Raw genomic sequence first — 21,214 nt, forward strand, 5'->3', positions numbered from 1 at the left:
GACATTGTTCAGGTACGTTCTCATTATTTTTTAGTTTATAGCCTCACGTACATATTTTCCTTTCTGACTTAAGCATCGAAGGGACGGCAAGAACACACCTCGTTGCCTTTGTTTCAAGTACCGGAAGGCCACGATCATGCTCATTCAGAGTCCTCAAACTCGTCTGTGGAAAACGCTATCAAAAGCCATGGTTAACACACGATCAGGTCTTCTTCCAATAAGCTCATCCGTTCCCAATCCTAATCTTCCTGAAGACCAACCGGCTCCTCAAGAAGAGTCATCAGAAATACCTGCGCCCCAGCCAGCAGTTGTCACGGATGGAGCCTTTGAAGAGCTCCATCAATAGGTGGCCACGTTAACTCAGCTACTAAGTCAAAGAAATTCGCGTCCGTCACCAGTACCGACAGAACATGATGGATTTATGAATGATGCTCGAGCTAGAGCACCCAATCCCACAACTGGTGATGAAGTAGGAACCTCGGGTGTACGTAATGTGGCCTCTGGCTCGAGATCGGTGACTATGGATTTGGTGAGATTACTCGGATTATTCAAGAAGGAATTACAGCTGGCCTACTTCAGAATGCTCGGGGGCCAACGGGTTTTACCCCGAACACTCCATTTACGCCGGAGATATTGTCATATCCCTTGCCTGACAGATTCAAGTATCCTCGTATTAAAGAATATGATGGGATGACTGACCCGATCAATCATCTTACCGATGTGATGAATTTACAGGTTGCACCGGATCAGATGATGTGCAAGGCCTTTCCACAAACACTAACTAATGCCGCTAGGGATTGGTTCTCAACATTAGAGCCCAATTCCATTGCCTCATTTTCAAACTTGGTCGATAAGTTCTCTGCCTTTTTTGGAAGTAGCAAGCGTATCAGGAAGACCGCGGCCTCTCTCATGCAACTGCGCCAAGGATCGAATGAAACCCTACGAGGTTTTATGACAAGATTTAACAAGAAAAGACTTCAAATACCTGGCCTTCACATTACAGCAGCAGTTTCTGCCCTCACCTATGCCATAAGGTGTGATGCCTTCAAAATGTCTTTATCAAAGACCCCACCACAGATAGTGATCGAGCTCTTTAACCGAGCTGAAAAGTACATTAATATGGAAGAAACGTTGAATCCAAGGAGAGCTGGTCATTCTCATAAAAAGGTCGAAAATAAGAGGCAACATGATCCTGTCCCCCGGCATGAGCTTTCTCGGGATAAGCGCAGGAATGAGGCGTTGTCAGCACCTCTCACTCGATTGAACACCTCTAAGACAAACATCTTGATGGAGATTAAGGATATGAAAGAATTGAAGTGGCCTTCAAGGATAAAGTCGCCCCCTGACAAAAGAGATAGGAGTAAGTATTGCGAATTTCACCGGGATCATGGGCATACCATAGAGGATTGTCATGCTTTACAGCGAGAAATTGAAGCCCTTATCAAAAGAAGTTTTTTAAAGAATTACGTCGGTCAAGATAAATGCCCAAGGAATGATCGTGACAGGCGGAATGACCCAGGGATGGGAAGCAATGTTCAACCCACCGCTGGGATAATTAATATAATCATTGGAGGCATAGCATCTGAGGAAGACACTAATAATGGGAGGAAGCAATATGCCCGACAGTATGCTCATACTCTGAATGGATTCCACGATAAACACGAGGACATAACTTTTGGAGCAAAGGATTTGGAAGGGGTGTCATGTCCTCATGATGATGCCTTGGTTATCTCGGCTATCGTGGCCAACTTTGAAGTAAAGAGAATTTTGATAGACAACGGAAGTGCAGCAAACATACTCTCTCAGGGAGCTTTCGCAAAGATGGGGATATTCCCCAGTCAACTCAAGGCAGTAACAACTCCGCTTCAAGGTTTTGGAGGTGGTATCATTGTCCCAGAAGGCATTGTTGACCTTCCACTTACTATGGGTTCTAACAAAGCACAGGTGACGGAGATAACGCCTTTCCAAGTGGTTAGCACTCATATGGCCTACAACATTATCCTAGAAAGGCCCCTACTAAATAAGATTCAGGCCATTGTTTCCACTTTTCACCTCGCCATGAAGTTTCCAACGAGTCATGGCATTGGAGTAGTTCGAGGAGATCAAACAGCTGCAAGATAGTGCTATGTCACTAGCATCCAAGGAATAAGTACCGACGTTGCAACTATCTGACCTCGAGCTCGAGCCCAGGGGTAGGCTCGCCCCGGTTGAAGAATTGGAGGTGGTCGAGCTCGAGCACGGGAAAACGGTGACTACTGGTCGGGATCTCAACGCCAGCCTCAGGGAAGAAGTCATCAGTTGTCTATCCCGCAACATTGATATTTTTGCATGGAAGGTCGAGGATATGCCAGGGATAGACCCTGAGGTCGCAGTCTATAGACTCAACATAAGTCCAAGGGCCAGACCAGTTAAGCAAAGGAAGAGACAGTTTGCGCCGGAAAGGCGAGAGGTTATTCAGGAAGAGGTTTGCAAACTTGTAAGAGCAGGATTCATAAGGGAAGTCCAATACCCTGATTGGCTAGCTAATATTGTTCTTGTGAAGAAAGCTAATGGTAAATGGAGAGTCTGCATTGATTTCACAGATCTCAACAAGACATGCCCTAAGGACAGCTACCCGCTCCCCAGGATAGACAATCTTGTGGATCACACATCCGGACATAAGTTGTATAGCTTTCTAGATGCATTATCAGGGTATCACCAGATTTTTATGGCTAAGGAGGACCAGGAGAAGACTTCTTTCATGGCTGATTCTGCCATATATTGCTATAGGGTTATGCCGTTTGGGTTGAAGAACGCTGGGGCAACATATGAGAGACTGATCAACAAAATCTTTGCTAATTTGATAGGAAAGAATATTGAGGCCTATATTGATGACATGATGGTAAAGAGCAAGAAGGTAGAAAGACATGTATCTGATCTTGAGGAAGTGTTCGCCATCATACGAAAATATAAGATGAAGCTCAACCCAGAGAAGTGTGTATTCGGCGTAGCTTCGAGAAAGTTTCTGGGTTTTATGATCACTCATCGGGGGATTAAGGCCAACCCTGATAAGATTAAGGCTTTGGTAACAATGGAATCACCAAGGACCAAGAAAGAAGTTCAAAAGTTGATAGGCAGGGTAGCCACCTTAAACAGGTTCATGTCCCGAACAGCAAATAGGTGCTTCCCCTTCTTCAAAGCCCTTAGGGGTAATCATTGCTTTGAATGAAATGAGGAGTGCGAGAAGGCTTTTCAGGAGCTCAAGCAGACATTGAAATCTCCTCCTATCCTCACCAAACCCGAGCCTGGGGATAATTTGTATTTGTACTTAGCCGTGTCTCAGAGTGCAGTGAGTGGTGTCTTGGTGAAAGAGGTTACCACAGCCCAACAACCCATTTATTACGTAAGCAAAGTCCTACTTGATGCAGAAACAAGATAAATTTTGGCAGAACAGCTTGCCCTTGCACTGATAGTGGTAGCATGAAAGCCTTGGCAATATTTTCAGTCACATCCTATTGTAGTGCTCACCAATCAGCCTCTAAAACACATTCTTCAGAAACTAGACGTCTCAGGAAGATTACTGAAGTGGGCAATTGAACTCGGAGAATTTGAGATAGAGTTCAAGCCCCGTCCATTTATCAAAGCTCAGGCCTTAGCTAACTTCATTGCAGAACTCACCCTAAGGCCTCGAGGGCCAGATGGTAGCTCGAGCTCTTCCACATGCGTGTGACAAATTTTGTAGATAGAGCATCAAACTCCTCGGGCTAGGGTGCAAGGGTCATAATCATAAGCCCGGACATGCTCATAGACATTCAGTGTGCACTCAGGTTCGAATTTGAGGCAACCAATAATGAAACAGAGTATGAGACCGTCATCATAGCCATGGAACTTGCCATCAATCTCGAGCTTGAAAACATCAAAATTTACAGTGATTCCCAGTTGGTGGTTGGACAAATTCAAGAGACGTTCGATAGGAAGGACGAGAAGATAAGCTTATACTGCTTGAAAGTGCATGATCTCCAGAGAAAGTTTAAGAGTTGTGAAATTGTGAAAATTACTCGGGCTGAGAATTGTAAAGCCGATGCCTTGTTAAGATTGGTGTTCATGGGGATAAATGGGCTTGATAGGATAGTTCACGTTAGAATTGTGACCGAGCCAAGCATCAATCAGACCGTAGGCGTCATAGATATTGATAATGAGCCATCGTGGGTGGATCCAATAGTGGACTTCATAAAACATGGCAATCTTTCAGAAGATTCTTGAGCAGCAAAAAGCATCCGGTCCAAAGCTCCAAGGTATTGCATGATTGAAGGAGTTTTATTTCGCAGAAGCCTCACACTTCCATACCTCAGATTTTTTAAGCCTTCCGAATCATCCAGGGCCCTAGAAGAAGTTCATGAAGGAATATGTAGGAACCATCAAAGAGCTCGGGCATTAGCCTTTAAGCTCATAAGGTATGGATATTATTGGCCTACCATGAAGAAAGATGCCCGGAAATATGTCAAGAAGTGTGACAAGTGCCAGAGATTCAACAATATCATCCACTCTCTCGTAGAGGATCTCACTAGTATTAGTTGCACGGCCCCGTTTGAGCAATGGGGAATTGACATCCTCGGTCCCTTTCCAATAACTAGGGAGCAATTGAAGTTTGTGGCTGTGGCTGTAGAGTATTTCACTATGTGGGTGGAGGCCGAGCCTTTAGCAACAATTTTAGAGCCAGAACTTTCATTTGGAGGTCCATCATATGCAGGTTCGGGATACCGAAAGTCCTTATAACTGAAAATGGCAGGCAGTTTGACAATGCACAATTTAAAAACTTCTGTTCCAACCTAGGGGTTGATCTCTGTTTGACATCGGTTTTCCATCCTTAAAGTAATGGTCTTTCCAAAGTGACCAATCGGATTATATTGCAAGACCTCCGTACAAGGATCGGAGATGCAAGAGGTTCCTAGTCTAACGAGTTACCTTCCATATTTTGGACATATAGAATGTCCCACAGAACCGCTACGGGGGAAACTCCCTTCATGTTAGCTTTCGGAATTGAGGCCACCATCCTTGTTGAAGTCAGGTTGCCCAGCCAAAGAAGACTTGAGCTCGAAGATGCAGGACGCATCACTGAATACCTCGACCTCTTGGAAGAAATTCGTGATCAGACAGCTTTAAAAATGACCTCTTACGAAGATAAAATAGCAAAGTATTTCGATAAAAAAGTGAGGACACAGAGATTTAGAGCCGTAGACCTTGTGTTAAGAAAGATCGAAGCAGCAGGTCATGCCCCGGGCAAGCTAGGACCAGTTTGGGAAGGGCCTTTTGAAGTCATACGATAGCTTCAAGGAGGTACATACAGTTTAAGGGATACATTAGGAAGGCCATTTCCAAGACCATGGAACGTCGAGAATTTAAAAATATATTAAAAGTAACTTGTTCTTCTAGTTTTCAGTAGTCAAGCCTGCGTGTCAAGGTTCACGTTTTCAGTTCTCAGGCCTGCATGCCAAGTTTTATTTTTCGGTAGTCAGGCCTGCGTGCCAAGGTTCACGTTTTTAGTTGTCAGGCTTGCGTGCCAAGTCTATTTTTAAAGTATAATAAGAATTAAGCTATTCATCAAAATGTGATTTCGCTACTAAAAGCGTTGCCCCGAGCAAGCACTTTAAAAACTTGCCTCGCGCAAGCAACTCAAAAGCCTTGCCCGACGCAAGCACCTTAAAAGCCTTGTCCTGAGCAAGCACTTCAAAAGCCTTGCCCCGCGCAAGCAACTCAAAAGCATTGCCCTGCACAAGCACCGCAAAAGTCTTGCCCCACGCAAGCAACTCAAAAGCCTTGCCCCGAGTAAGCACTTTAAAAGCCTTACCCTGAGCAAGCACCTCAAAAGCCTTGCCCCGCGCAAGCACCTCAAAAGCCTTGTCCCGCGCAAGCACCTTCAAGGTCTTTTCCCAAGCAATAATGGAATAATGTTTATGCTCGAGTTCATCACATTATTACCAAAATGATTTTATAAAATTGAGTCCTCGAGATATATTTGAATATGCTCGAGCTCAACGCATTATTACCAAAATGATTTTGTAAAATTGAGTCCTCGAGATATATCTATGTATGCTCGAGCTCATCACATTATTACCAAAATGATTTTGTAAAATTAAGTCCTCAAGATATATCTGTGTATGCTCAAGCTCATCACATTATCAAAATGATTTTATAAAATTGAGCAACGAGATAAACATGTATAAGCTCGAGCTCAATGCATTATTACGAAAATGATTTTGTGAAGTTCAGTCCTCGAGATAATCCTGTTGGTCGAGAGCATAACAAAATAATGATGTGACAAAAGATTGAGCATTCATTTCAAAAACTTAACAAAAAGAGTCGAAGTCATGTTCGGGCAATTGCCATTACATTTACACCAAAATCAAAAAAACGTTGGGGGTTTAGGAGTCGGGATTTCCAAATCCTAGTCCTCGTCTCCGAGAGCAGGGCCTTCAACCTCGAAGGCATCATCATTGTCCTCGACAGCACCTTCCACATTCTCTCCCAAATCCGAAAGCTCGAGACTCTCAACAACCTGAGAGATCGTCTTGAGCTCCTCAGGATCAACCTTGGGCATCTCAGCCCTCAGAAAAGCTCGAGCTTTCTTCAAAGCAGAAGGTACGAGCCTAAAGCGTACTCGCCCTTCAACCTATCCATTTCCTCGGACTTTTTAACGTCCTCGATGGCGGATACTCGAGCCCCCTCAATCTTGGATTCCATGTCCCTCTTCAGCTGCTCAAGCTCCAGCTTCAGCTTTTCGACCTCATCCTTAGCAATACCAATCTCATCCTGAGCCTTTCTTAACTCGAGACTAGCATCATCTCTCTCCTTCAGAACTTGAGCTCGTGCAACCTCAGCATCAGATAGCTTTTTATCTCGAAGCTCAACAGCCTCGACCAGTCTAGCCATCTTGTGGGATTCGTCCATCCCTTGCCGTGACAACCCTCGAGCAACGCTGAGTGTCTAAAATCATAACATACAGAGCATAAGAACAGGAAAAATACATGGAAAATTCACATAAGGATATAAAGTCTTACCTTTAAAGTAAGGAGCTCGCGAGCTTTCATTCCCTCGTTGAACCCAACGTCACCTCGATATTTCGCTACGATGCACGGGACAAGATAGCATTGCTTAAAATCCTCGATGATCGAGGCCACCGGAGGAATGGAGTCATCCTCAAGATCAACAACCTCAGGAGTAACTCGAGGAGAAAGTGACCTCGGTGGCCTAGATAACGGTCGGGGTAAGTCCCCCTGTCGTGGTTGTGAAATGGGCCTTGGAGGTCGAGGCCTTGATGTTGACGATTCACCAGGACCCCGGGGAGGCACTTCTGTTGTATATACTCGGGCCTTTTCTTCCCCTTTTTTTGACCAGGAGCCCTGACCTGAGGCGCCCATTAGATGTGAGGCCCTAGGCCATTGCCTAATTGGCCTTGCTTGAAAGTAAGCTTCTTTGTTCTCTGAGATTGGTTTATACAGTGGTTTCTGTGGCTTAAGAGCAACTTCTCGCAGAAGTTCATATTATTGAGAAAAGTGACTTTTAAGTTTAGTCAAACATGCTAACATTTGTTGACTTTGACATTACGTGGACCACACCCTCTCCCGACTCTCAGGACCTTGCTATTTGAACACGGCCACGTAGACCATGTTTAAATAGGGGCACTGGGGGCCGCTTGGCCCTTGAAACAACATGGCCTACATGGATTTGTTCAAGTAGTATAATACCGACAGTATTGATTTGAAGGAAAATAGGGTTAAAGTCAAGCATGCTCACATTTGTTGACTCTGATATCATATGGGCCCCGCTCTCTCTCGATTGTATTGATTTAAAGGACATTAGGAGTTGACCAATTTTGTTTCCATCTCGACTTTAAATTTCGAAAAGGCGATCCATATTAAGGATGTTTTAGACAGTGCCACGGTAGCTAATTCTTTCTCAAGCTTTAAAAAAAAAAAAAAAAAAAATTAGACTTAAAAGCACGAAAAAAAAGTAAGGTTCTTGGCTTGTAGATCGATCATTATTATTTGTGAATCAGCTCGGACTGAATGGGGGCTAGACACTCTCGAGCGTATCGGCATAGGTTACAAGCTCTTTTTGATACCATTTGTGTAAATTTGATCTTCCAACTTATATTTTGTTCAATTTAATAATTATATTTGTAATCTTTGGAAAAAATTATGATTCATCCACATAATTGGCAAAAAAATTCCACTACTGTATCGAAACAAAAAATGTGAGATCTATTTAACACTCAAATAAATAGTATTGCCAATGTTGATCATACAATAGAGTCAAAACTTAAGTCAGATGATCAACATGAAACAAATTGGCAAGTTCAGTGACGTCCCGGAAATTTCCCCATGTAGTCTCAAGACTAACGAATCATCATCTATAAATAGAAAACAGTTGAGCATTGAGCGAAAACAATGGAGGGCGGATTTTTTAAATGGGCTTGATAACTTGTAATATGGATCATTCTTCTTTGAAATACACCCAATGATTGAGGTGCAATCATGCATTGTTTCCTTCTCTTGATTATGTTAATTTCTGATTTTTCCTTCATTACATTGTGAAATATTATTCTTTTAACAGTGTGTGTGTGTTTGTGTGTGTATTTAAAAGTTTTTTGTTCAGTGAATTCTGGATGGGCTTCAAGCCAAATTTTAATATGGATAATTCTTCTTTGATTATACACGATGATAGAGGATCCAATCTTGCAATGTCTCCTATTTCAATCAATTAGCAATTTTGTATGTTAGAATTTTGAATCTCCTCTCTTCACATGCTCAAATCTGCAAGGGTAGGGGTGGACAATCACGGGTGGTTTGTATGAAATTAAAGAAATCAATTAAATTTCAATGGGTTAATGTAGTGATTTAAATTCAGAGAAATGGACATATTCTTGTTTTATTAAATTATGGAAGATGAAACTCTAAATTTCATTGAATTGAGAGCAACTGGACATAATATTGTTGTTTTGTCTTGTTTGCAGTTTATTGTGGTGATTTTAAGCGGAGGAGCGAGGGACTAAGAGGATGGTATGTTCCTTTTCAATCTTATGTTTCAAGCAATTATTCATAAAAGTTCTGAACTTTTAATGATCCATGAACCATCCAATTATGTGGGATCTAAATCATCTGACAATTTTTTATGAATTTTCGATGTTTGATAGGTGGTCGGAGATTAGCACCATTGTTTTTATTGTTGATATTTGCAGCCTTTTTAGGCAAATCTCGAGTAAGAATAAATTGGTTGGTTTTCTTTACTTACACTTCTTTTTCTATGTTTTGATCAAATTAATGCCATTCCCCTCCCCTTTCTATCTCATCTTTCGTTGCTTAAAACTTATTATCTAAGTAAACCCTATGGAACAAACCTTTAGATAAGACTTGCTACTTGAATGCAGACTCGTGTTTCATCATGTAAAATGTAATATCATGAAATGCATCCATTAGTTGAGATGAAGGAAGAAATGACGTTTGTATAAACTGAAGCCGCGTTGACCTCAATACACCACTATCAGTTAAGAAAGTTTCGAATTTCAAAGTCGTTAATGACTGGGAATTCAAGCAAGAAAAATAAATTTTAATTTATTTTAGATCAAGTTAATTACAATGTAGCCTTGGATTATCATTACATATTGATTCACGTAAATGAATGTCCAAACTCGAGACAGAGTCTTAACATTTTAGGATTCTGGAGGAACAATATGGTGTTTGTGAGCAGCTTTTCTTATCTTTTTGTTCAGATGATTTCTTGTTGTTTGGTGTTGAGTTGAAGAATTCTGAGTATTCTATTATTGATGCAGATACATGATGTCTAATCTCCCAGGGAAGACTAACCCTCTAGGGATCCTTTGAAAAGCCGCCCTTAGCATGTATTATAGCCTTTTTTACCTGCATGACATTCCTCAAGATGGCTGTTGCCGTTGATCCAGGTCATGGGTTCAGGCCCTTTGCTCGACCTCCTAGATGCAAACTCCAGTCTTACACTGAGCTTGATTACACAATGCTCAACTTCAGCCAATCCAAGCTTACATACTCCTTGAAACATACATTTGAGTTCACTAACATCCACAAAAGTTTCTCCACCCCATGCCTATCTCATTCCTCTAGAGTTGAGGATGAATCTGATATCAATGCTAGGATTGAAATCATTGGTGGTTGTGCCACACCAAAAGTACGTACTATGGTAATTGAGGTTGCCATAGCTATGGCATCTGGAGTCAATCCTGAGCCAGTCTCTAGTGGGCTTGGTGGGGCCTATTTTCTTCGCACTCGTAATGGTGATCCTATAGCCGTTGCAAAGCCCATAGACGAGGAACCTCTGGCATTCAATAATCCGAAAGGGTTTGGTGGCCGTATGTTTGGCCAACCAGGAATCAAACGCTCAATCAAGATAGGAGAAACTGGCCTGCGCGAATCTGCTGCTTATCTTCTTGACCATGGTGGATTTGCCGGTGTCCCTCCTACAGTATTAGTTAAATTTTCTCATGTCAAATTTAATGTAAATAGTTCAGAACCAGTTCTGGCCCCGCTTTATAAGATTGCATCACTTCAACGTTTTGTAAATCACGATTCTGATGCGGGAGATTTGGGCCCTTCAGGCTTCTCAGTCTCGTCTATTCACCGTATAGGGATACTAGATGTTAGACTGATGAATCTTGACAGACATGCTGGTAACATGCTAGTGAAGCAAGGGCAAGAGAGTTATGCTGTGGGAAAAGCTGAGCTAGTTCCTATAGACCATGGATTTTGCTTACCTGAATCACTTGACGATCCATATTTTGAGTGGTTGCATTGGCCACAATCCACTATACCTTTTTCAGAGTCTGAAGTTGAATACATATCCAGTCTCGATCCATTTAAAGATGCAGAGCTGCTAAGAGTTGAACTTCCAGCAATTAGGGAGTCCTCCATTCGGATTCTTGTGCTTTGCACAATCTTTTTGAAGCAAGCAACGGATTATGGATTTTGTCTCGCTGACATAGGTGAAATGATGACTAGAGAGTTTGAAGGAGAAGAAGAGAATTGGAGTGCATTTGAGAACATCTGTATAAATGCTAGGGCTAGCTTGAACTGTGGAAGAAGTGATGATATTCTTAGCAGTGATCATGATGGAGATGAAGTTTGTGAGATATTCCAATTTGATGAAAATGAATATGGTCCTAATCAGGTTTTAGATTTTGCTCAGAACTTACAGAATTTTGCGGCAATAAGTGTTAAGCCACCAAAAATTTCAAGATATTCGTCGCTGAGTATATTAGATGACTCGATGATGTTTCCTTTGAATGAAAATGTCAATTGCCAAGAATTGAGCACCGGATTGGATGATAATGCAAATGAGGATGAGAATTCCAAGGCAGGTCGCTTGATGAGAAGTGTGAGTTTCGCTTTTCCAAAATATAGCCATGACGCTGAAGGAATTTCTTTCGGGGAAATGAATGATCAGGAATGGGTATTATTCTTGGATAGTTTTGAAAAACTTCTGCCAGAGGCGTTTGAGGGAAGAAAGTCCATAGGCTTGCCAAAGCTAAGGTTGGGATCCTCTTGTGAATTCTGAAGAACTTTTGAAGTGAAAGAACTGCCTGTAAGTAGCAGCATCAGTTAACTGTATGCTAACCCGTAGATTACAATCGTAGGATGTAGATAAAATTTTAGTGCAAGAGGAAAAGCGATGGTAAAGCTGCCATCCTTTCCATCGGCACCCTTTCCTCCTCCTTCCCGTCCATTTCCTACTTTTCTTCTTTTTCGTTTTATTTCTGTTTCTTTATAATCTTAGGAGTTGTATACTAGTGTAGAGGATTTTCCTTTTTATGAATAATCTTGTAATTGCAGTCTTGAATTGTGAGGCATCGAATCCTGACTATTAATTGGTTTAGATATGTATAAATATCTATTAATGATTAATGATTGTGTACAGTATTCCATCTTATCAACCTTATAGAAGAACAATAATATCTGTTGCTATCGATGTGGTTTGATTATTTATGTTATGTGCATTGAAATTTTTTCTCTGTTTAAACATTAGGAAGGCGGTATATTTCATTTTCATAGTGAAGTTCATTCAGGTAGAGAAATTCCAATTGGAGTTTTCAGGGATTTTGGTAATGCTTCCATCAATATTGGCTCAGTTTCTTTGGCATCATTACTCGCGCTCAAGTCATGTCAGGTCGTGTACATGGTGTTGATTGAAGTCCTGCCATGAGGACGAGCAGAACTCTTGTCTAGAACTTTTTTCTTCAGTTGTGTGGCCCTGACTGACATAGGGAAATTTAAATAAAAAAAGTTTGCCCCGCTCCGCCCCTAAAGCTTTGTGAGGGAGGTAAATTACGGGATGTGCTTCAACAGGTCAAGGAACAGGAGCTGTCTGTACACTGCGCCTACAAGGAGTCCAATTTCATGTTTCAAGAATCGACCCCCCATACTGCGACTGCTAGCAAGGTGTGAGATAACATTACTCCTGTCATTTGCACCACTAGACTATGCCCCAAGGGGCGATATAGGAAAACTTAACATTTATCAAGTGATTGCGAACTTGTATTGGCATCATAATTTACTTGTGCTCTTCTTTTCACCAGTTTTCATTGTCGCTTCAGAAGAGTATGACAACAAATTAATTCTATAAACCAATGCATCTTTTTCATATGAATTTGGATTAGAATAGGATCGGGTGTGTTAAATATATTTTTATTATATCTTGCAAAATAATATTGAATAAAAGTAGATTATTAGTTATCTTGAATGCATGAATCTAATGGAATGATTATTGAGAATTGAAATAGATGGAAATATGGGCGTATATGAATCCAATGCAACCATTCACATTAAATTTAATCATTTTTTATCGCTTTTTTAGACTAGAATGATAATAAATAACAAACATATCACAACTTTTTTGATGTCATTATACTTTGATTTTAATAGTAGCTATTGAACTATAAATTAAACATTATTCCTCATGGGAATGTTACTCTTAACTCACAAATCTTATTATTTGTACAACTATCCCATACATTTGTGAATTTCACGCGAAGAAAGAACCCATACGTTAACACTCACGGTTGCTCCCTTAGGAATATCGTAACCTCCAATCTTCACATTGGCATTGGCTTTATGGGGAAGCATTAGTGGAGTTTGAGGGTGCATTCTAATACATTCCTTGATTACACATTGCAAGTAAGGGAGAGATTGGAGATATCGGCTTCTTTCATGAGATGTTCGGTACCAACCACTTGGTTGAGCTCCACTTGAACCTTATTTCGAACCCTCGGATTTCTAACTAGCTCTGCCATTGCCCGTCCACTATGATGGTGGTGGTGTCCATGCCTGCAGAGATCATGTCCTGCACAAGTTGATGTGTACATTTTAATGTTACTTTCAAATAAGTTAGTTTTTATTTTAAGTAAGAAAAGGGTAACTTACTCGACAGAGTCCGATGATAGTGTCCTCACGAAGGTCATATTGCTTTTGAAGAGTTATAAATGCATCGACAAAATGGTTCTTGGTATCGCTAGTCTTCTTGCATGCAATAGTGTGTTCTTCCATGATTTTCTTATTAAGAGCCTATTTGAGAGTGATTTTGAAAATTAATTTTTTGACCGTTGCGAGAAAAGTGGGATCCACCTGTGAGAGAAGAAGTCAAATATGACTGTTGAAATAGTGAAATAACGGTCAAAAAATTAATTTTTTGGGAGAAAAAATCACTCACAAACAAGCTGGAAAGTGATCCTCTCTGGCATAATGCTCGGCAAGAGCTTCATTTTCAGCTTTGAACAAGAAACAGAACCATGGGAGGCACTCAGCTAGGGATTTTTTGGTACCCAACTTAATTCCATTGTTTAGAATCCTTGTTCATCAATTACCCTGTCGTTGTTCATAAACCTCCTCCCAAAAAATAATCTTGTAATTTGGAGGAATGCCATCAATCCCAAATATTCGCGAAGCGTCAAAGCTTTGCCCTTATTTTCTCCAAGAAGTACTAAACCATTTTAACCGTTGAAACCAAATTACAGAATAAAAAGGCCATTTGAAGGTAACTTGTGCTTATATGTAAACTTGCCTCTACTCAGTTTGCCACATGAATATGGTGTCTACTAGACACATCTACTAACATAAATATTAAATAAACAAAAAGAAAAAGCAAGTTTCATAAGTGAAATCTTAGAACCACAAGGAGTACTGCAGTCCTTGAACACGGATTCAACCATGGAAGTAACTTCATCTTCTCCGATAGGTCGAAGCACATCAAGCCTCTTTGTCGAGAGACTCTCAAGAGTACAATTTTCTGACCTTAACATAGTGAGGACCATAATCCAACCAAACAAAAACCATTCAATTTTTGCTAAACTTGGCAATTTGTCTTGTCGGATTCTGATCATTATCTTTGAGCACTTCCTTAGCCAATTCCACATTGAGACCACAACACTCAGGTGCGAACCCGAGTAGACGGAGAAGATTGGGCCATAGACTTGTGACCATTCAGTGAAGCACCAGCTTGATGTCGTAAAGGTTTCCGACCATAGGCAATTGCTGAGGTGTAAGTGTTATGTCTTAAGTCCAATCAACCTTGGACATAAATACTTTTAATATATAATTAATGCAATTTAATGACAGATTTATTATTTGATTAATAGACAATTGAATTAAATAATAGAGTCTGTAAATCCAAATATTCGTAATTTGTTAATCACAAGGAATTGTAATTGTGAGATACAAATGACATATGATTGAATTTTAAATCGTCCGTGGTCGTAAGTAATAGCGAGATACGTATATCGTTATTACGGATAGATCATCAATTGTGACATGTCTTACTTGTGAAGTAAGTAGCTGATTTCACAAGTTAAAGTGTGGTGACACTTGAATAAACACGTAGATGTTTTGTTATAGAACAAAACATTGGAGACCCTCTGAGAGATTCTATATGGATAACTGTTTGAGTTTCAGTGGTTAATTTTTAACGTTCGATAGTGGAATTGTTCCTTTGACTTGAGGTCGTCATGGTACTTTATATGAGAATAGTCATATTTTGACAGTGTTGGATATTGCTCTGTCAAGGGCCACTAATACGGTATCGTTCGGGTATGTCAAGAATTGTATGAAGGTTGTGAACGATCAATAGAAGATTTATCACTTTTAGATAGTAAGAGATTATGATCTGCATTTCATTCACTTAAGTCGATAACAAAATCCTTGGTCAAGGTGTACTCATAAGTTGAAAAGGAGTTTTCGACTTATATTGACTTAATAGTGGAGTAAAAGATATGATCGATAATCGAGATTGACACACTTCCATATCTCGTAATTGATCAGATCCTATTGACGAAGGGAATATAGTTTCACGATAAACAAACGAGTTTAGTTTTGTTATATCACGTGATACTTTACGTCACATGTATTGCCCTGATACATTGCTAGATGTTAATTTGGGACGGTGAGTGTGAATTGGTGATAAATTAAAATGGTGTTTTAATTTATCAATTTTGATTAGATCAAAATAATATTTCACGTCGTTAGGTATCGTGATTGGGAACCTGATGGGTCACACACAAAAGGAGAATTGGAAGATTGTGATTTGTCAATTAATTACTTTAACAAGCGTTGAATAAATTAATTAATTGGGTTGCTTATTTATAGGCCTGAATTAATTAATTCACGAACCGGATTTAATTAAATGGATTAATTAAATATTGAACCAGATCAGGCCAAGCCTGTTCGGGCTTATACAAATATGATTAGGATTTTCAAAATTTGTAGAGAATTCATTATTCTTACTAGTATAAGAAGAAAATTCTAATTCTACAATCTCGTTCTCTGTATGGATTAACGGTGGAGGCTAAACAATTTGACAGCTGTGGTGGCGGATCAAGATCGTTGGAACGAAAGAATAGCAAACAGGGACGGATCCAGAATTGGATCCAAGACCGGGCTGTTACGCGGGAAAAAAAATTTTACATATAAAAAATTGGTTTTTTAAAAAATAAAATAAAAAATACCTTTGGACCTGAGTTTCGGGGGGGGGGACTACAGCACAGTCCAGCCCCCTAAATCTGTCTCTGATAGCAAAGGAGTTTGCAGATCTAGTAAAAAATGTACAATCTTTATCACAGTTTCTATTTAAATACAAAGACGATTCCTGGTAGGAATTGAAAAATTATTTTATTTTCTGCTATGCATGATAAGTAGATTCCCAGCATGAGGCCCTTTGGGAATTGAGGACATCAGAATAATAGCATCCACATATCATCGTCGACCCATCGATCCTTCCTAAGCTAAGAGTGATCGAGTGACTTCCATTAATTGGTCGACCACCATTATTTTGTGAAGCTCCATTTGTTCTTTATGTAATATCAATTAGTAAATTCTTTAAAACAGTGGTAAAATTAAAAATCCCTAAGAACAGTTGTATACCTTTTCTATTGCTTTTTGCTCGAATTCTTTAAGTAGTCATCGGATTTATCTCAATTCACCCAACCCAACATGCCTGCACGGAAAGAAGTCGAGTTTTAAAAAATTGTGAATGATCTTATCAATAATAAATGTATATCTCCTCAAAAATTTAAATTGTGTTCAAGCTATCCCCAACCAAAAAAATCTTATAATAAGAATAAGAGGTTCTTCTCGATCAATCTTTTTGCCCTTAATTCTTTGAAAATCATAAGTATTCATGTCAAATTTTAATTCATTCATTTGGATTCTTCTTGTTAATACTCACTGTCGATGATCCATGAGCAGGAAATAGACAATAGGAGAAGTAAACATTTTAGACATGAATCAAATTGGACAATATGGTTGATACTAGGGATGAAAAAGAAATTTAGTTAAACAAAATATTTGTGGCAGCCTCAAATGGGGATGAGGATTCTCCGCCTAATCAGGTAAATGGGGCGAATACAGGGAACATGACCCCACACCGTTATCCGTCCTCTTTAAAGTCCATTTTATGATAGGGTTAATTATATGAATGATCATTGAACTTTACCCTATGTTACTACTTAGTCACTGAACTTAAAAATGTAACTTAATGATCACTGAACTTCGTCAAGTGTTACTACTTCATAATCGAACTTTAAAATGTATCTCAATGGTCATCGAACTTTGCACCATGTTACCCATCCGTCACTCAAATGAAAAAATCCGTTAAGTCCAACAAACGGCGTCAACTTGAGTGACGGATGGGTAATACAGTGCAAAGTTCGGTGATCATTGAATTATATTTTTAAGTTCAGTGACTAAATAGTAACATAGGGCAAAGTTCAGTAACCATTAAGATATATTTTTAAATTGAATTATTAAGCCCTTCTTTGAGTCCTATTCTTTCAAAAAGAAAAAAAATATATACATTCTTCAATAGTGATTTGACATTATTCAACCACACATTTTTCAATAAAATAATATTACACGCAAATTCAAAATTTTTCCTTACTTTTAATTACACATTTCCCGTTAATATACTATTCAAAAATTCATTTTATCCCTCAAAATGGGGATCAAACAAGGGCTAAACTTCTCAAATCGATCTCCATGAAAGAAGAAATCAAAGAACATGAAGGGAAAAAAGATAAAACAGAAAATCAGAGACCTATAAATTAAATACAGATATAAAATTGTTGTTAATATTCATAAATCAAGGTGAAAAAGTACGTTTGATTTTTAGATCAACTGGTATCAGTTCATCGTATTTCAAACTCCGCATAAATAGATTGAAAGAGAAATAGTTGGAACACTAAAAGAAATTGATAAAGAAAAATTAAATAAAAGTACAAAAATGTCCGCATAGTGCCAATGTAAATGAGATCGATTTGATTTTTCAACTATGTTACTACTTAGTAACTGAGCTTAAAAATGTAACTCAATGGTCACCGAATTTCGTCAAATGTTACTACTTCATAACCGAACTTTAAACTGTATCTCAATGGTCACCGAACTTTGCACCGTGTTACCCATCCGTCATTCAAGTTGATGCCGTTTGTTGGACTTAACAGATTTTTCCATTTGAATGATGGATGGATAACACAGTGCAAAGTTCGGTGATCATTGAAATATATTTTAAAGTTCGGTTATGAAGTAATAACATTTGACGAAATTCAGTGACCGTTGAGTTACATTTTTAAGTTCAGTGACTAAATAGTAACATAGGGCAAAGTTCAGTGACCATTCATATAATTAAACCTTTTATGATATAAGTTTTTTATCATACGAAAAGAAAAAAAATTATCATCATTTTTAAAATAAACATAAGTTATTCTACAAATTGAAAAAACTAATGATTTTCATCAACTAGTGACATAAAAAAATAAAATAAATTAGATGATAAATAGGGCAAAGGACTTTCTCCATCGTGATCCTAGCCTGTCCCATCTTAACCGGGTATGGGGACAGAACCCATGGGACAGGGGATGGGAATGATTGCCCCGGCCTCCTCCTTTGCCATCCCCTCGATATGACAATTGACAAGATAATTCTCAAACATGTTTGGATAAACTCAAAAGATTCTTATGAGGGGCATTTTCGGGCCATACCACTCTTCGGCTGCTAGAATAATCTCCTTTGAAGGACTTTTATACTTTGCCAAACATGATACTTTTTTCATAGATCTGGATTCGAACCTATTCTGTCTAGTACCGCTTTAATACTGTTTATCAAAATGTCATTCGTTTTTTACGACTGAAGACGTAATCTTTCATTAATGAATTTCCCATGAAAGGTAAAGCCACAAGCTAAGTGGATGCTGAATCAGACTTCAGCAACGCGGGTGAAAGAATGACAAAATTATTCAAATTGGACAAGATAAAACAATATACGAAGCGAATCAAATACTCTTTTTCAATCAATTCTTAATATTTGGCTTACAGGAAAGGTTACAAACTCTGTAATCTACCCGAGTCCCAAAAAAAGAACCTTTTTTTTTTTTTTTTGAGAAAAAATAAAGGGATCATAAGTATTTTCTTCTCATTCTAACCCCTTTTACCACTCCTAAAAGCATGTTTGTTACATAGTATAGACAATGCTCCACTGTGTAATAGATATGATTTTAACTTCTTTCTTCATGTCTAGTGCTCCTATATTCAATCTTCCGATCAAACATTCCATCGAAATCTCTATCTGGCTTAAGGTTTTGGAGCTTCCATAGCTATCATGGGAGGCTGCGGCATTGGAGCGCTGATTACTATTGCTGGAACTGGCAGTACTTTGTTAGTTTCACGTTTGTGCATTTCTATGATGTTTGCTTCAATATCTTCAATCATCATTGTTTTGTTGTCTCCAGTGATTCCTAATTTTACTGGTTCAGGAATTTCCTCAGCGTCCTTTTCCTTGTATTCCTTATATTTTCCCCACAGAACCGAGTAAAGTCCAATCACAATCAACACGCCCCCAAGAACGCTGTAACAAAAGAGACTAAATTTCAGTTGTGGAAATAAAATTAAAGCGCGATTTTGTACACAGTACTGGACAGTATAAGAAAATTACCCTCCAACGTATATCTTTTCAGCAAGAATGAATGAGCCCATGATGGCCACAATAATCATCATTAATGGACTGAAAGAAGTCACAAAGACAGGCCCTCTTTTCTTCATCACAAGACCTTGGACGTAGTATGCAATGCTTGATGAAACAATACCCTGTATTGATACGATAAACAGTCACATATCATTCAGTTTGTACATATATGTGAGTAGTTGTGTCAGTCGGGTAGCCACTTGCATCGAGGCACAGAACGGCATTCTGACAACCCCCAAGCGTTCGGCCCCCACTTTGACACCAGAATATGTAAGGAGGGAGGGAGAGGTCAACTTACAGCATAGGCAGCTGCTAGGAGGTTCATGTCCCACCCAATGGCCCAAGCAGAAGATTTGTGTTCCATCACAAAGGTCACAGCTATGGATTGCAGTGTTCCCATAAAGCACACAAGGGCTGTGAGGGAAAGGTGGGCAGTGTATTTTTTCAGTGTGTGAGCCTGTGACAAGAACCAAATAAATCCTTAATTCCTTATATTCTTGTTCATTGTGCTGTTCAATATTGCATAGTACCACGTGCAGAATTCACACAGTAGGTGTTAGGTACCTGAAGGATGAAGAAAGAAGCCCAAGCAAAAGTAGCAATGATAAGTAGAATTGATCCTTTAACCCAATCTTTGTCAGTAGCTTCAATGGTGTCAGGGACATCGGATTTTTTAGGATGAACAAAATTGGACCAAACCATGTTGATTACATGACCTTTGTAAACTGTCATTAACATGGCTCCACCCACTGTCACTATTGTTCCCACCACCTTTGCTTGGCATCTCACTTTCTTTAAATCCAACTTCTCCATCCTATATATTCAATTTACCACATTAAATTTGTTCGCTCAAAATATTTCTGGCTTGTTTGGTAGGGCGGATTCGGAAGGAACACTCAGTACTAAAGAAGAAGAAAAAAGTTCCAAGGAGAAGAAAGAAAAAATGTGTACCTGCAGAGGACTGCCATAACAAATGTCATTGCAGGAAGCATGTTACTCATGGCACATGAGAAAGTTGGAGAAGTAAATTTAAGTCCAGCATAGTAGAAGTTTTGATCAATGACAGGCCTGTACAACAACAAAAATTTAAGCATTATTTCAATAAATTTAGATTTCCATGTAAAATTATATACCAAAGTTTTCTGTGCATGTTAGAATTAAACTACTCACCCAAGAAGTCCCAATACAAATAGCTGCAAAAAAATTGGAAATGTAATTTTTGGCCTCACTTTTCTGTCGTAGAATGGACAAATCACGAGTTAGAATTTGAAATCACGAAAAAAGCAAATATAAAAATAATTGGGCATTGTTTGGTAAGTGAACTATACAACACTGGACAATATTAAGAGAGAAAAAACCGTCCAGTCTTGTTCAATACTATATACCGAACATGCTCGATAGATTCGTTTGGACTTCTTATATGGTGTACCTTTCTAGTACAAGAGCAAAGGGTGCAATAACTGCAGTGGCAAAGGCATGTCTGTAAACCACCAGTACAAAATGACTCATGCCTCTATTGAGAGAAACTTTTGTAATAATGTTCATTCCTGCATAACCAAATTGCAAAGAAATCATAGCTATATAAGGCTTAGCCTTCTCAAAGAAATTGCCAAGGCAACTTTTTCCTTCCATACTTTTTTTTTTTTACTTTGACAAAAACAAGAAAGTTTTGAGAATGAGAAAAGAAGAGGAAAACACTTGAAGAGTTTGTG

At 39.1% G+C, this 21,214-nt stretch overlaps 3 protein-coding genes and 1 pseudogene across 4 annotated transcripts; 2 read left to right on the plus strand and 2 right to left on the minus strand.

Annotated features, from left to right (window-relative positions):
- The first annotated feature begins 421 nt into the window (after positions 1-421).
- Positions 422-2,121, plus strand: LOC111375339. Its single transcript, XM_022998143.1, has 2 exons — positions 422-461; positions 557-2,121. Exons 1-2 carry the CDS (start codon positions 422-424, stop codon positions 2,119-2,121), a joined length of 1,605 nt encoding a protein of 534 aa, XP_022853911.1.
- Positions 2,122-8,984: 6,863 nt separating this feature from the next.
- LOC111375322 (phosphatidylinositol 4-kinase gamma 8-like) lies at positions 8,985-12,579 on the plus strand. Of its 2 annotated transcripts, none has more exons than XM_022998127.1 (3): positions 8,985-9,038; positions 9,173-9,251; positions 9,809-12,579. In XM_022998127.1, exon 3 carries the CDS (start codon positions 9,901-9,903, stop codon positions 11,560-11,562), a length of 1,662 nt encoding a protein of 553 aa, XP_022853895.1. In that variant the 5' UTR covers positions 8,985-9,038; positions 9,173-9,251; positions 9,809-9,900; the 3' UTR covers positions 11,563-12,579. The 2 variants fall into 2 exon arrangements, with proteins under 2 accessions (XP_022853895.1, XP_022853894.1); XM_022998126.1 differs by having other exon boundaries at positions 8,990-9,038; positions 9,173-9,237.
- Positions 12,580-13,004: 425 nt separating this feature from the next.
- Positions 13,005-14,522, minus strand: LOC111375340 (annotated as a pseudogene).
- Positions 14,523-18,802: 4,280 nt separating this feature from the next.
- On the minus strand, positions 18,803-21,214 carry LOC111375323 (WAT1-related protein At5g07050-like). Its single transcript, XM_022998128.1, has 7 exons — positions 20,932-21,214; positions 20,673-20,735; positions 20,454-20,570; positions 20,067-20,316; positions 19,801-19,959; positions 19,473-19,624; positions 18,803-19,385 (listed from the first exon to the last, which is right to left on the minus strand). Exons 1-7 carry the CDS (start codon positions 21,132-21,134, stop codon positions 19,112-19,114), a joined length of 1,218 nt encoding a protein of 405 aa, XP_022853896.1. The 5' UTR covers positions 21,135-21,214; the 3' UTR covers positions 18,803-19,111.

The sequence above is a fragment of the Olea europaea genome, unplaced genomic scaffold, assembly GCF_002742605.1.
Source record: "Olea europaea var. sylvestris unplaced genomic scaffold, O_europaea_v1 scaffold1358, whole genome shotgun sequence".
NCBI lineage: Eukaryota > Viridiplantae > Streptophyta > Magnoliopsida > Lamiales > Oleaceae > Olea > Olea europaea.